The sequence below is a fragment of the Genypterus blacodes genome, unplaced genomic scaffold (assembly GCF_046128005.1).
Source record: "Genypterus blacodes isolate CSIRO-AG114 ecotype Tasmania unplaced genomic scaffold, CSIRO-AGI_Gbla_v1 ptg000029l_1, whole genome shotgun sequence".
NCBI classification, from domain to species: Eukaryota; Metazoa; Chordata; class Actinopteri; order Ophidiiformes; family Ophidiidae; genus Genypterus; species Genypterus blacodes.
Window position 1 is genome coordinate 1,441,773 of NW_027466842.1, and position 15,330 is coordinate 1,457,102.

Below are 15,330 nucleotides of genomic sequence, written 5' to 3' on the forward strand. Positions count from 1 at the left end.
GTGTGTGTGTGTATGCGCGGCGGGAGAGAAAGGCGGCTCTTACTGTGCAAGCTGGTGCCGAAGTCCATGGGGTTGCTGTAGCGTCCGTACCCGGCGACGGTGCGAGCTCGGACCTGTACCACGTAGGGAGTGGAGGCCCTCAGTCCCTCCACCTTGGCTGAGCTGTACTGGGAGGTGACGGTGTGGGACATGGCCTGTCCCTGAGGAAAAGACAGGGGGACGGATCAAATCGCTGCTTAATAAGATCAACGTTTGAACATGAATACAGGGCTTTCACCTGCATTTTGCAATTGAAGCCGTACAAGTGTCTCAAAGCCTCTCTTATGTAAGGTGCTTGAGTAAATTTACTTATTTGAATAAACAAAAGGGACAAAGATGTTTTATTTGTTCTCATAATTAAAATAACAAATGCAGAGGATTGTGCAGCCTTGTTAGAGGTTGGCACACTAAGTGCTACCAGATGGTCCATGGGTGAAAACAAAATCCATCTTTTGGTTTAGTGTCATTGTCAAACACAGAATTGACTCGGCGCTGCCAGTGAATGTTTTGGTGAAATCTTCCTCGTTTAGCTTTAATCTAAGTGTTTTGCTCCTATCGTGAAGCTGCGAGGAAGATTTTTTTTTACCATCCCACAGCACGAAAAACCACATCACATCTGCGGGGCTTTACTGGAGAAGTCGATCAATAGCAGTGACTCAACACTTACATCATCGCGCTGAGATTTATGTCTTTCAAAACTCACAGCCTGGCACACAGTTGCTAACAAATGAAATTTCGAGACACTCCCAATTCCCTTTTACACACATTTCCCATTTCGGAATTAAATTTTTTCAAACAGCATCTATAAAACGCTGCTCTCTCCACGGGGCTGGGAAAGGAAGAGTTTCACATCCAATAAGGCGAGAGATCGCTGTGACTCACACGAAGCCATCAGCTAAAAAAGACAGAGCTTCTTACCCTCTCATGGTACTTAATCTCGTAGTCCAGGATGACCCCGTTGGGCTTCTCCGGGGGCAGCCAGGATAAGCTGAGGGTGTCTGAGGTGGACCGCATCAGATGGACGGTGGGGACTGCTGAGGGAGCTGAGGACAGACAACAGAGAAGACGTGGCGGCCTGTGAAGTCTGCAGACCTGCGGTTTGCTTTGGGCTTGGAAGGAACAGTCACAGTTCAGTTTGCGAACAAAGGTGGGCACAAATGTCTCAACAAAAGCCAAACGAGGATGCTTTTTATGCATGTTGTCACAAATGTCTGAGTATACGCGAGCCAGGAAACATGGAGCGACCACAGAATGCTGAAGCTGCGTTCACATATGTCCAAACTAAACCGGAGACAAGTCCCGAAACAAGTACTCCAGACTAAGTGGATATCAAAACTCGCTAAGTGAAGCTTTAAGGCCCCAGAAATGGTATTTGTCCGGAGGGTGGTAAGATAACAAAGACAGGAAGACGGATGACCCGAGCTGAAGTTGTTGAAGTGTCCTTGAGCGTGTCGCATCAGAATTAAGTCATTACTCCACAACCCTGAGCAGTTTAAGACAAATGACACGCGTTTCACCTTCTCTGTCCCGCACTTTATTGATTTGCGAGGCCTGAAATTGACTCGATTGATAACCATTGCGGCGGGTCCATAAACCGCGCTAAGGTGGATTAAGTGCAGGTTAACTGGGAGAGTAATTACAATCTGCGAGAGGTGCCGAACGTGGTTTTTGGTTGATGGTGACGCTGCAAATATTAAGCCGGCGGTGTCGAGAGGTGACATTGACGGTGATGTAATGTAAGATGGCAGTTTGAGTGCTGAGGGCGGAGGTGTCCAGTGTGCTTTACATTTCGTCTTGTTTCCAGGAAAGCCGCTTTCTAGTTGTGATTTCTTTGTACATGCGGGCGTCCATTTTAATGAGTTTATCCACTGCCTGTGATAATCTGAGTCTGGATACTAAGAGCCGACTTAGACGCTCATTGACATTGACCGAGTGTAGGATGCACTAACCAGCCTGTTTCATCCTGATGCTAAGTGTTATTGATTAGAACAGCAGGAGAGATCAGCTGTGTGTGTTGACGCGTTTGGTGTGAATCGACGGAGCCGCTGACTAACCGGCCTGGTTGGTGGTGATGTTGACGGTGGAGTATCTGGGCGACGTCGGGTTCTTCCCGGAGACGCCGTTGACCGCCTGGACCTCGAAGCTGTAGCGGGTGTGGGCCTGCAGGTTCCTCACGACAACCTTCCTCTGTCGCAGGCCCAGTCGGCGCGGCGCGATGTCCACGTTGTCGTCGCAGCGCGTGCACGGGCTGCGGTCGCGCAGGCATTTCTTGCACACCACGTTGTAGACCAGGTCGCTGCGGCCGCCCGTGTCCTTCGGCTCGTCCCACTCCAGGGACAGGGAGGTCTCGTTGACGCTGGATATGACATTCCGAGGCGCGGAGGGGATGGCTGCACACACAAGACACGCACACACGCAAATAGGTTTACGTTTGGAAGTTTCCAGGAAGGTGCAACAGATTGGACACACACACACACACACACACACACTCACACACCAAAGAGGCTTTAGTCATGCTCCCTATACTGCATCAGAAGAAAAAGCTGCTTATAATATCCGTGTAAGAAGGCGATGAGGTCGTATTCACATACACAGAAAGTGACTTTCCCGTGAAATAATCCTGTTGCTTTCATAAAGAACTTTTCCATTAAAGAACTTTGGAGCTGAGCACGATTCTGGAGTGCAAAGACGTGGAAAAGATCAGAAGAGAGAAACATCCTTGTCGCGGTGTGAATAAGTAAAGCGACACATTAAGAAATAGGAGGATAGATAAATGTTCTGTCACGCGTAAGCGCAGGAAGAAAGTCGCTGCTTGTCACAAAATCCTGAGCCAGAATCCGTCCACTTCCAGGCACAGCCCCGTCTCCGCTGCTCGTGGAAGTTTGTTAATCCGCTCTGATCGAAAATTCGTGTTCTTATATCAGGATACCCCAAGGCCACCACTTCTCAACGAGCGGGGCGCCACGTTCTGAGTAAAGCGCGTTTGAAACCTGGATAAAGTACAATAACCGCAGAGGGAGGACGGGAAAAGAGATTGGTTCAGCCGACGCTCGTTTCATCCCGTTATAGCCGACGAAGAGAGCGGCTCGCGCTCAAACTTCCAGCTGCAGGAAATCTAACCTGCCTCAAAGCACAGAGAGAGAGGGAGAGAGAGAGAGGGAGAGAGAGGAGAGAGCTAGAGAGAGAGGGAGGGAGAGAATGAAAGTCTTTCTTCTCTCTTCTCTTTCCAGTTAAACCCCCCTTGTCTGCTGTGTTCGGGCAGCTTGCCCTTCGTCGGGTCTCGCTCGCCCCGTCCTCTCTAATTCCCCGGGCACAGGTCAGATCTGAGGCTCTTCTAATTGGGAGCGTCCGTCTCAAACGCACGCTGAGCCAAAGCTGCCGGGCCGCCGAGGCTTTCTTTGCGCAGCACGCCACTTCCTCCCGCAAAGCACAGGCTGCCTGGCACAAGCTCAGAAGAGACCGCAGGGGGGGACAGAACTGACTGAGCTGTGTGTGTGTGCATGTGCCTGTGTGTGTCTGTGTGTGTAGTCTGAGGTGGCACTTGTGTCTCTGCCCGTGCACGCCGGTCACTGTCACAGTCCGGACTGTTCCTGTGACGAAGATCTCGGGGGAGGAGAGTTGCGGCCGTGTGTGTGTCATTCTACGCGGTGAAAAGACCCTGAAGGGGAGAGAGACATGTCGGCCTCCATCACCAACGACTGCTGGGACGCCTGTGAGAGGTCCGTCCATGCAGAACAAACACAGACCACACTGGCTTTGGTTGTGACAGAACGCCCAATTACCATACGTCAATATTTGAGGCGCTGCGGCGTACGTGCTGCAACTTCTCCCCATGAGAAACCTGCAAATACTCCTCCAAACAGGAAACGTCCAGCTGCAATCTGCCACCGGACGTTAACTCGTACGTAGCGTGACTTACTGGTGCAGGCGGAGTCGGGGGGGTCGCTGTCGGCGCGGTAGAAGCCGTTCTGGCAGGGGCAGATGTTGGCTCCTCTGGCGCTGGTGCGGCTGTTGGACGGGCAGAGGACGCACGATCCCTCGCCGTACTTGGATTTGAAGGTGCCGGGGATGCAAGCTGGATGTGAGGAAGAGAGAGAGAGAGAGAGAGAGAGAGAGAGAGAGAGAGAGAGAGAGAGAGAGAGAGAGAGAGAGAGAGAGAGAGAGAGAGAGAGAGAGAGAGAGAGAGAGAGAGAGAGAGAGAGAGAGCAAATGAAAAGCACGTCACTGTCACTCTGTCAATCTGGCTTCAACAGATTCCTTTTCAAAGCTCCTGCAACATTTATGCAGGAATTCTCATATAAGCGTGTGAGGAACGGGGGGAACAGAGCATCAGATCCTATCTATACATTTGCATCTGCTCTCCCACTCTCTCTCTCTCTGTCTGTCTGTCTCTCTCTCTCTCTCTCCAAGGGGTGACATTAATCTCCCTAAAAAGCGAGTTGGGATGACAGCGACGTTCCAGCGCCAAAGCTGCAGGAAAAAAAAAAGAGAGGATGAAGATGAAGATGGACCGCTGACAGGAGATTGCTGTTGTCAGACAAACAGGGATGGAGGACGCGTCGAGAGAAAAGGGATCCACCCTAAACCCATCAATCAGTGTCTGCTCGCCGCTAAACCGGGGCCGCATGAATGCAAAGGAGCGGCTCCCCGAACGCACTCAGAGCCGCTCGGTAATAAGCCAATAAATCAAATCAAATGAAAGGGAGATCAGACTCAACTCAGCTAAATTAGCGGCGGAGAGTTATTAGGAAATGACACAAAGTGGCGTCATCTTTGTGAACGCGTCCGAGCAATTAATTTTGAATTCTGAGGTGTCGAGGCGGAAAGCCGCTTGATACCAGGTCTTCAGAGATAAACCCCGGACGGGAGAAGCGTTCGGATAAAAGGGAGATTAGAGGGGCGACGACAACAGAAACGGGTCTGGATCTATAAGCCGCCGGGGAAAAACTCAAGAGTTTATTGTTTACCACATTCCTAAAAGTGGTGTAAAAAAAAAGGGGGAGACTCTGGCAAACATCTGTCCCATCAGCGTGAGGGCTCATAAAGCACAGCCAGAGAGCGAGTGTGATTAACTAGTTAGCCTGTGTGGGGGGTGAGGTGTGTGTGTGAGTGTGTGTGTGTGTGTGTGTGTCTGTGTGTGAGCTGGAACCTTAATTCCCGAGGAACGCCACTTTCACGGAAATCAGTGCAGCTAATGGCCCCGCCAGGAAAAAAAGGAGAGAGGGAGAGATGACGGAGAAGACGAGAGCTGCAAATGAGTCTTTTCTTCTTCTTCCTCGTCATCTTCTTCTTCTTCTTCTTCTTCCCCGTCGTCACTCACCGGGACCTTTAGGGCTGAGCGCGGCAGGTCCCTCGTCTGATGTATGCTTCCTGTTACACGGTGAATCATCGTTTTTTCTCCTATTTGTTTGTTTTCCTCGCAGCCGTACCGTTTGCTAAACTCCGCCGCAGACACAACACAACTTTCCCTCCCTCCCCTGCGTCGTATCTCCCCCTCTTTCTGCCCCTTCCTTCATCTTCCTCCCTCCGCCATTTCTCCCTCTCGCGGGTGGCAGACGGGGCCCCCTAGCTTAAGAAATGAAACGTCTGGGTGATTAATGTGAGCGTGGCGGTGTTGGCTCACGTTGGCCTGAGTGGTGTTAATGAGTGTGGCCGCCTGTAGATTAACTAACGGGAGGCCGCCGAAGGAAATTACACTTCCTCATCACAACCGCCAGCCGAAGCCCTGGAGAGCTTTTTATCAGGCGCTGGCGGAGAAGCTTTTAACCTTGAGCCGCCAAATGACACGGAATGAGCTTGGCGACGCCATGTTACACACTGTTTCTCACGCCCAGGTGAGAGGGAGGCTTCACTTGTCTGCCTCTGGCTTCCTGCCCCCCCCTCCCCCTGCTTCAACACCCTCCCCACCCCCCCCTCCATTTTGTTTCTCCTGGCTGCTGTTTCCGTCCCTCCTTTGGCAATTCACACCTCTTAACTCGTGCTATCTCGCTCTCCCTCTTAATACCTTCTTCTTCTTCTTCTTCTTCGCCGCCGCCGCCTTCCCGTTCCTATTATCTGTATTTTCCTCGCTCAAATCTATTGGCTCTCTGTTGTGCGCCTTCCTGCTATCTTCCTCTCCCGCCTGTCCCGCTTTCACAATATTTGTATGCGGCGCCTCTCTGCAACACCTCATTAATTCATGCTCTCCTCCACCCTCCTTCACCCCCTTTCAAGAGCCGCACAATAAATGCAGAGAGGAGGGCACAGATTGAGGTGACTTGCGCCTCGCATATAAAGGAGGTTTTGGTTAAATAAAACTCAACAGTCTTTTAAATACACATACCCTGGCACTGGGTACCGTCTGCGGAGGGTTCAAACCCGGCGATGCAGGTGCAGGAGCCCACGGGAACCATCCACTCGCCGTCGCCGTTGCAGTAGAGCTTCAGAGGGACGGACACCTCCATGGCGTTGGGCACGCAGGCGCCCGGAGCGATTACCAAGGACGTCGCTTCCGCCCCGGTCGCCGTCTCTGGGAACACGGCAAAATTGGCGATGGTAGTGGAGCATTTCTTGAAGAAGACCCTCACTGAGATGAGAGACATGCAGGCGCCGAGGTCCTGGAACGCCAGGTAGAAGCCCGCTTTGGACAGCGGGCCGAAGCTGCGCACTTTGGTGTTGATCCTGCCGGCCTCCAGCAGGGAGAAGCTCTCATCCGGGGCGATGGTGTCCACCTTCACGTAGGGGTTCTCCCTCCACAGGGGACTGCTGTCTGACGCCGTGTCCCCTTCAGACTCGTAGTAGAACAGATTAAAGGTCTCTTTGCACGAGCCGGGGATGTTGGGGATGCTGGCGCAGTCGCGCACGGAGAACTTGAGCTCCACGTAAACCCGCAGCACGCCTTTCCGCGGGACAAAGTCCGTCCTCAGCCAGTTGTTCTGGTTGGGCTGGCGGACGTTACACACCTGGTAGGTTCTGATGGGGCTCATGGAGTCGTCGTAGCCGCTGACCTCTTCCCACTGCGGACGCCACAGAGAGACACGGTGACAAAACAGAAGAGATGACGGGACAGAATCTGCACTGACGGAACCAAAGGGGAGGCAGATGAGAGGAATAATAACTGATGATACCACCGTTTATTTATTTTCATGCAAGCTAAGTTATCGTCCTGATTCCCAAAGAGCAGAAACCGGCTTATAAATCAGTTGTTATGACGCAGTGTTAAATGAGGTGCAGCCTAACGCGTCCAGCAGGGAGGCTATTTACACCGGGGAAATGATCCCTGAAACGCACCCACACACATTAGGAAAATGCAACGCGTGCACACACGTGTTTGATGCCTTATGTGGAATCATTTGCAGCTAAAACGCTTCTAATTGCATGAATCATCGAGAAGCGTTGCCATCATTACTGACTTGTGAGTAGAAGACGGGTTTCCCCATTAAGACGTCTTTCACACGTTACGCTTCTTTACAGCTGTGGGCGTGGATCTATGTGTGTGTAAGATGGGAGCAAATACGTCGGTCGTTTATCAAAATGCGCCTACGGCAGTGATACGTGTGTGTGTGTGTGTGTGTGTGTGTATGATGTGTATATTGGAGATGCGAGAGCGTTCATTTCAAACGGAAACAGCCGAGCGGTTCTTTCAAAATGCAAACAGACGGTTATTTATTGAAACGACCATTTAGTGTAAATGCAGTGTCGGCAGGGTGGCAGCACTCTGTGTACTGGTGAGTAGCTGAGGTTAAATAGATTGTGTTACGCATATGCCCCGCCCCCTCCCCCCACCCCCACCCCTCTTCCCTACACATCTGCACATATTTGCATCTGTCCTGGCTCATATATCTGACACCTTTTGAATTTCAGGAGCGACCCGCCGCTCCCTCTCTGCGTGTCAATATGAGATTAACTGCCCCGATTTCAATTCATAGCTTTAGATTTGTGTACGAGTAGTTTTTTGTACATGGTAACTAACACGCGAGTCTATAATATATGGTCACGGGGGTTAATAAATTAGCTCCATTAGGAAATAACCTTGTGAGGAGTCAATCTTTTTTGATTTTCTTCCAAATTCCCTCTTGGTGAGAATGCTTCATTTCCATAACAAATGAGCTTTGCACAAATTGATTATTTCAACTGGGAGAAAATAATGCATAACTCATCTGGCGACGCCGCACGAGTGTGCAATTTATTCCCTGACGATGAGCCCAAGAGTCGCCGTCGGACGTCGTAAATCACCGGCAACACGTTGATGCACAACCTGACAAATATGATAATTGCCGGCCCCGAACGTACGGGCCTGTCAGTCTCTGAGGAGGAGGGCCCGCCGCACCCGCCGTGACATATGACTTCATGGATGCGGGGACATTCAGGGCCGGCCCTTGTTGGGGGGAAAACAGGGGGAGCTGGTGCTGCCGAGGATGGTTTCCATGGAAACCCCCCCCCACCCCCCCGCCATTTCCATTGACTGACTTTGCGCTCACGTAGCGAAGACAAATTACACCGGCCCGGAGTGGGGGAGGTCTGTCAGCCTGTTAGCCCCGGGGTCAAATTCATGTTGTTTTATTTTCTCACCGTTCCTACAGGGGGTATCAAATGAAAACCTTAATTTCAGCCGGTAATGTGCTCTCGGGGCCCAGATTATAAAAGAAACACACATGCTCATGCTTTCAATTATTAACCTCTGGATCCTGTGGAGGCTAGAGACGACCTGTGAGACGAGAGACGACCTGTTAGTCCTCACAGACGGGGGACATGTGTGTGTTTACGAGTCTGCCGGTTTGTTTGTTTGTTTCCCATCGTAGTCGACGGAGATTTTGCAGATTTGGTTAAAATCTTCCATCTTTCATTCAAACATTGGAAAACTTTGATTTGTTCCCTGCAATGTCCCAGAGTGTGTTTCTCATTTTATGTTACTAACGCTAAAAAAAAAACACACTGCAAAAACAAAGATATAAAACAGTAGGAGGTGAGCTGTTCAAGGCAGACTGGGCTCTATTAACAAGCAAATGGAACAAATGTGCTCGGGGGGAAAAAAAGCAACACAAAACAAACTATGGCCACACACGCACATGCATATACACAGACACACACAGACACACAAACTCACCCCGCTCTCTGGGAATGTGGTCCATGCCAGCTCTGTGGTTGCCCAACGACTGTCCATAAGGGTTTCTGCAAATCCAGAGGAAGAGGAAGGAGGATTGAGCAATGAGAATTAATAAGCGAGGAAAGCTAAAATCATCAGACGACACAAAAAACCTCTCCGCTCCTCTCGCACAAAGCAGGTAAAACTTTCTTGTCCTTCTCATTTAGTGCCTACACACACACACACACACACACACACACACACACACACACACACACACACACACACACACACACACACACACACACACACACACACACACACACACACACACACACACACACACACACACACACACACACACACACACAGAGAGAGAGTGTTTGAAAGCCTGGGCAAACTGACAACCACAACAGATCAGCGATGCCTCCTAATTAAAGCTCTTAGAAAACATTTGTGCGTGGCAGCTCTTTCGGTATTCATTTGTGGTAATAAGACGGAGGCATCGCTAGAGAAAAATGCTCCATTATAGAAGAAGAAGTGCCTTTTAGAGCTCATACCTCCGCCAAGAACAAACAAGCCAAAATGTGCCTTTTTAACATGACTGTACTGGTGCCATTGAACGCATCATACAGTGTTACACATTGATTGTATGAACCAAATTGCACTTGATAATCGATAACGGGATAAAGACTTTTCCAGCAATCCTGCAGACAAACGGTCCAACCCAATGCAGCAACAATGGCGGCTATAATCAGCACCTACACAGCGTTTGACAGGAGGCCCAAAGCGCTTGACGGCACCGAGAGTTTGACGCGTCTGTGCGGATACTTGTGAGATTTCCCCAATTGTGAGGAAATCAGCTGATCTGTTGTTTTCCCCCGCCGCCGAGCCGCTTTCTTTAGCGAGGAGGTGAGAGACGACGGTCGGGCAATCAGAGCAGAGGCGCCGTATAAACACCGGGATCAATGAGCATTGTTGTCAGGCTGTCAATTAACTGTCCTCTGAGCGGCGGTTCGGCGAGTTCATTCATCCTGAAAAGCTACCGCAAGGAAAAGAAGAAGAAGCAGAAGCAGAAGAAGAAGAAGAAGGCGCCTGCGTCTCCTCGCATTGTCTCGCTGTTGTTGGGAGTGTAATTACTGAAACAATTACACTTTCTTCGCGGAGACTCAATGACACCACACCTGCTGTGCACCATTTGCTCACACGTCGTTGATAACTGCACCGAGGGAGGTGTGAGGGGAGGTCACAGGGTGAACAAACCAGGGGGAGGAGGAGGAGGAGCAGCGGGACGGAGGAGGACGAAGCCACGCCGGTGTCTGTTTAAGGACGGCGGGCTTTTGATTTGGTGCGGCGATGTGTGAGAGAGCCCCCCCCCCCCCTGCGGTTCTCGGCCTTGGTTTGCGTTTCAATCAACGCGTCTGTGAGCCCAGCAGAACATCGGCTTTATGTACAGACATGAATACTGAAACCTTCAACTCTGAGGCCAGGGGATGAGTAATCAGATCAAGGATAGTGGGAGGAATCAGTAGGACAGGGTGAAAATGAAAGCTTTCAACCAAGGTTCCTTTCAGACTACTAATAAATACTGTTTTTGTTCCTTATTTGAAGACTTAACATAATCCAGTTCTAACTCTAAGAGGCGAGGAACTAAGTACACTTACTCTGCACAGGTACAAGTTGGAGCTGCTTGTTCTTGTACTCCATTTTACTTCACTTGTGTATCTGAAGGCTGTAGTTGAATGTTCCTTCCCAGATTACTACTTTAAAGTCATCAATCTTCAATCGCGGCTGTTGTTCGGGCCAAAAATCCTGTATTTCAGATTTGTGATCTCCACTCTGGAGGAATCAATAATGTAGCACCCCTTCACAATCAGGACTTTAAAGTTTAGAAAGAAATACTTTGGAGTCGAATTTGAACTTTTTCGAATCCAGGACCTTTACACTGAAGGGCAAACTGAAGTCTTTCCCATTGTGGCATTATTACGTTTCCATTGTTCTCCTTCCAGCAGCAACAAGTGACGGTTAATTCCATTTCCTGCAAACTCATATTTGGTCCTTGGTGGCCGAGTGGCGAGAGTGTTTCAGCCCTGGAACACGGCGCTTGTCTGCAGATGGCGGTTTGCTTTGGTCAGATGCTGAGGCGAGATTCTGATAAGTTTGTGTGCGAGTGATTATTTTCAAAGGATAAACTCAGTGGGGCTGAACGTGCCAGACGCTGCTTTCAAGCTTTAAACCCTGAATATTAAAAATGTATGAGCAAATACCATGCTGAATCCTCTATATATGTGTGTGTGTGTGTGTGTGTGTGTGTGTGTGTGTGTGTGTGTGTGTGTGTGTGTGTGTGTGTGGAAGGACGCAGAAGATGAAGAACGCCGGCTAATAACTTCATCGTCGTCGAGCACAAAGATGTGATTGTGAACGAGGTCCAGCAGATTTCACTGATTAGGAGGACAGAAATCTGCTGCTGGAATGAAACGCCGCCTGTCCTTCAGCAGCAGCAGCAGCAAACCCTCCGTGGGCCGAATCCCGCCGGTCTGCGCTGCTGCTGCTGATCCGTCGGATTCTGCCGGTCCCTCGGGTGTCTGATCCGATCCGGTGTGTCAAACCGCTCCCTCCTCGTGCCCGGCGGCGACGCAGAGGCAGAATTGCTCAGCCTCAGCGATCCCTGAAATTATTCTCCTTCCTTTTTTTTTTTTTAGCGCGGGCGTCACCTGCACGCTTGCGAGCAGGGTGACTCTCCTTCAGAGCTTGGGGTTCAGGACCCCGTGTCAGCCGGCTCTCACTCGGGCTGAAGTGTCCTTGAGCAGCGCACCGAGTACCTACCGGGACTAAACCTGACCTTTGACCTCCCCTGCGGAGGAGCGGGGCGGGGTGGCGACAAAAGAGAGAATTCCTTTAAGCGACTGGAGTCAAAAGTCATTCCTGTCACTTCAAAGTTTTGACTCAATTCACCACTTTCAAGTTTACATACATGTTTAAATACAATTGAAGGTTAAGATTTTTCTGCCTTCTTTTCCATTCATTGCTCTAACATTTATACTAATTCAGTGTTATCTCCATGTTAAGCTGAACTCCTTTCTTACACAATTCTGTGTAGCACATCCGAGTCCAGATCCTGCGTCACTGCGAGCTCGTAAAACCCCAGGCATTAAGACATTTTAGCTGTTTTCCACGTCTCTCTCTCTCTTCGCTTACACTATGTTGCTGTCCGCACAACAGTAAATCTCACAAACTGGTCCGGGGAGGGAAAGATGCCGTTTGTTTGCCGCTCCTTCCCTCCTTCCTCCCCCCCCTCCTCTTCCTGTTAAATTTACTATTCCTCTGAGATTACCTTTCAGCCATAATTCTAATCCAGAAATCTCCACCCCCCCCTTCACACACACACACACACACACCCATAAAGCTACAGTGGCGGAGTCATTCCACCCCTGAGGTAAGAAAACAAAGCTCTACTGGGAACTTTACAGCGTCACCACTCGTGGCATTTACTGGGTGTGTGTGTGTGTGTGTGTGTGTGTGTGTGTGTTTTGATCGGTGGAGCCCAAATGCCACACAACTCTGCATTCTCCGTGTGCTCCGGGAGCTCACGCATGCTCATGTTTTATTCACTTTAGGCACCATGAAAGGAGCCCCCCTGCCCCCCCCCCCCCCCCCCCCCCCCTCCTCTCCTTGCATTACTGTGACACGCACTGCCGACAAGCAAACGTATGAAATATTAACGGGCAAACATCCTCATCAGTGAACTCAAGTCAAGCTGACCAAATTCAATCTCCTCTTCGGGGCTGCTTACATCTGCTTTCACGGGTCAATAAGTCATTACTCATATTTAGATTTGAGAGCACTGAGCTAAGAAAAAGGAATGAAAACACGCCGCTGTTGCACATCAGTTGTTGCCTCGAATGGAGAGTTAGAATGTATGTGTTCTGTATCCGCGTGTGTACGACGACTAGATTATTTGGTAAAGTGATTATAAGTGGTCATCCGTCTGTTTTATGGGCTTTTAAAATAACTGTACAGTAAAGCTTTACAGTAAATGAGAATCGTATCGCATTAAAACGTCACGGCCGCTGAGGCTTTTACTGCACGCTGCCGGTGAGAGTTTTAGATAAGTGTCCGTGGCCGTTGTTGCATTCCAGATTGCATCACCCATGCGCCAACTCTTGCCAATCTGAAAGGCAAATTCCAGATCCGAGTCCATGTGCTGGAGCCAGCGTCTAACTAAGCAGCAGAGAGGAGACAGAGGAGACAGAGGGGCCTCGCGTCGGCATCCCCTCCCTTTCCATCATCTCAACTCATCTGACGATCTGCCCTTCATGTTTATCCCCAGAGGACAAACATTAGTTAACCTCTGAGCTTTGAGTAACAGCTCGTTGTTGGGTTGGAAACAAGGCTGATCATCTTGGCATGAGAGCCCCGCTGGGACTTAGAGGGCTGCTGCTGCCGCTGCATTGATTTACTAGCTGACACCGAAATTGATGAGGGATCAAGCTGGCCATGGTCCAGGAGAGGCAGATTGGACGGGGAGAAGGAGGCGGGCAGGGCAGGGAATTGTAGCTGTGCAGAGGAGTGGCGTCGGCCGTGGCTGAGGGTGTGAAGGAGCTTGTGTGTGTGAGGGTGAGCTTCTTCCCCCCCCGGAGCGGCACTCCCCTCGGTGATGAACAGAGCTTCGGGGGCCGCGGCGTACTTGTTAAGCCATTGACCTTTAATTCGCACTTGTCGTCTAATATGTTTCACATGTGGTGTGTGAGAGGCTGGGATTGATCTGCTCTCGGCTGCGTTAAGCGTCCGCACCGTTGATTGGTAGGTGAACCCAACCGGCGGCTTTAAACCCTTTGGCATTCATCATTTGAGGGAATCCAGGCATGCCGCCGTTCCGCGCTGACAGCAGAGGGACACCCACTCAAGGCTGTGGGTAAGAATCCGTGGCGTGATGAGGGGAAAGGGATGTTCTGCTGTGGGTGGGGGGCGGGGGAGCAGAGGTGGGGCACCCTCACCCTCACCCTCACCCAGATAGTGGGTGTGACAACAAACCCGGGGGGACAATAGCAACAGGGCAGGCCTTGAGCCGCAATGGAAAACACTGGGATGTCATCACACACAGACACACACGCTCAAAACACACACAGAACACAGAGGGAATGGGGTGTGCTATTGATCATCACAGAGCACAAAGCAAATTGATACTCTCCTTCTCCTCACTGTGGGTCCATATTACACTAACAGCTGTAATCAACCCAAACATGTCCTTAGTGCTGCTTACTGAGGTAATTTAATCTATCAATAAAACAGATTAAATGGCTGATCTGACGTTTTAATTGCTTGGACGGAACCCAACACGATCCTGTTCTTGATACAAAAAAACGAACACGCTCTTGAGTTTTCCCTTCTGTGCGATGGTTTTGAGGCATTTTTCTCGATGACAATGAGGAGTTTTAGTGCCAAAACACCGATTCATCCAAACAGCCCCATTGTTCGTGTGCGAGGAGACTTCAGTAACAGAGAGTGAGAGGGAATATAGGAGTAAAAAAAAAAATGACATAACCTACCTTCCACAGCCAGCACCGCGGGGACAATAAGGCTGCACACCCACAGCAAGTAATCCATTGTCATAAAACAGGCGTTTGCAACATGAAGAAAGGTGCGCAGACTGGACCCTTCACACGGTCCACCGGAGCTGAGCTGGAGCTGAGCTGGAGCCCCGTGCCCTCAGTCTGAACGCGGCTCCCTCACCGCCCCATCCCGCCACATGAGCCTCACAAGCCGGGAGACGCGAGCCGCTTCGTCCCCTCTCTCTCACTCACACGCGCGCGCGCCGCCTGTTATTCCTCTTTTGAGTTATGGACGCGAAGCTACACTGCGTCTTTTTTCCTCAGTCTCCTGCGCTTTAATCTCACTTTACCGACGGCGAAAGCCCAGCACGTCCAGCGGGCGCATGTCTTTTATCTGCGCGGGGGGTGGGGGGCAGCACGGCACGGGAGCACAGAGCCGGGAAAGGAGGACGAGAATCTCGGCGGGTCACTCTCTCAAACTCCGTGCGGGTGACTGTTGCTCCTCCGCGATGGATGTGCGTCGGAATGGCAATTCTGGGACGGAGAGACGAGGGGGGTGGGGGGTGGGGTGGGGGGCTCCGACGTGGTGAAGAACCACTGAATGAACACTCAGCTTCCGGTGAAAACTTTCAGAATACGAGCAGCCTCCTCTTCTTCTTCTTCTTCTTCTTCTTC

The 15,330-nt window shown here is 50.6% G+C and overlaps 1 protein-coding gene across 1 annotated transcript in view; it reads right to left on the reverse strand.

Annotated features, from left to right (window-relative positions):
• ephb3a (eph receptor B3a) overlaps window positions 1-14,716 on the reverse strand; it is a 28,584-nt gene extending 13,868 nt beyond the window's left edge. Inside the window, exons 1-7 of the mRNA XM_076145137.1 lie at window positions 14,653-14,716; window positions 9,125-9,189; window positions 6,362-7,034; window positions 3,959-4,114; window positions 2,094-2,429; window positions 958-1,082; window positions 44-200 (exon numbers count right to left, since the gene is read on the reverse strand). Of these exons, the coding sequence (XP_076001252.1) occupies window positions 44-200; window positions 958-1,082; window positions 2,094-2,429; window positions 3,959-4,114; window positions 6,362-7,034; window positions 9,125-9,189; window positions 14,653-14,716 (1,576 nt within the window). The remainder of the gene's footprint in view (window positions 1-43; window positions 201-957; window positions 1,083-2,093; window positions 2,430-3,958; window positions 4,115-6,361; window positions 7,035-9,124; window positions 9,190-14,652) is intronic.
• Window positions 14,717-15,330: the final 614 nt, after the last annotated feature.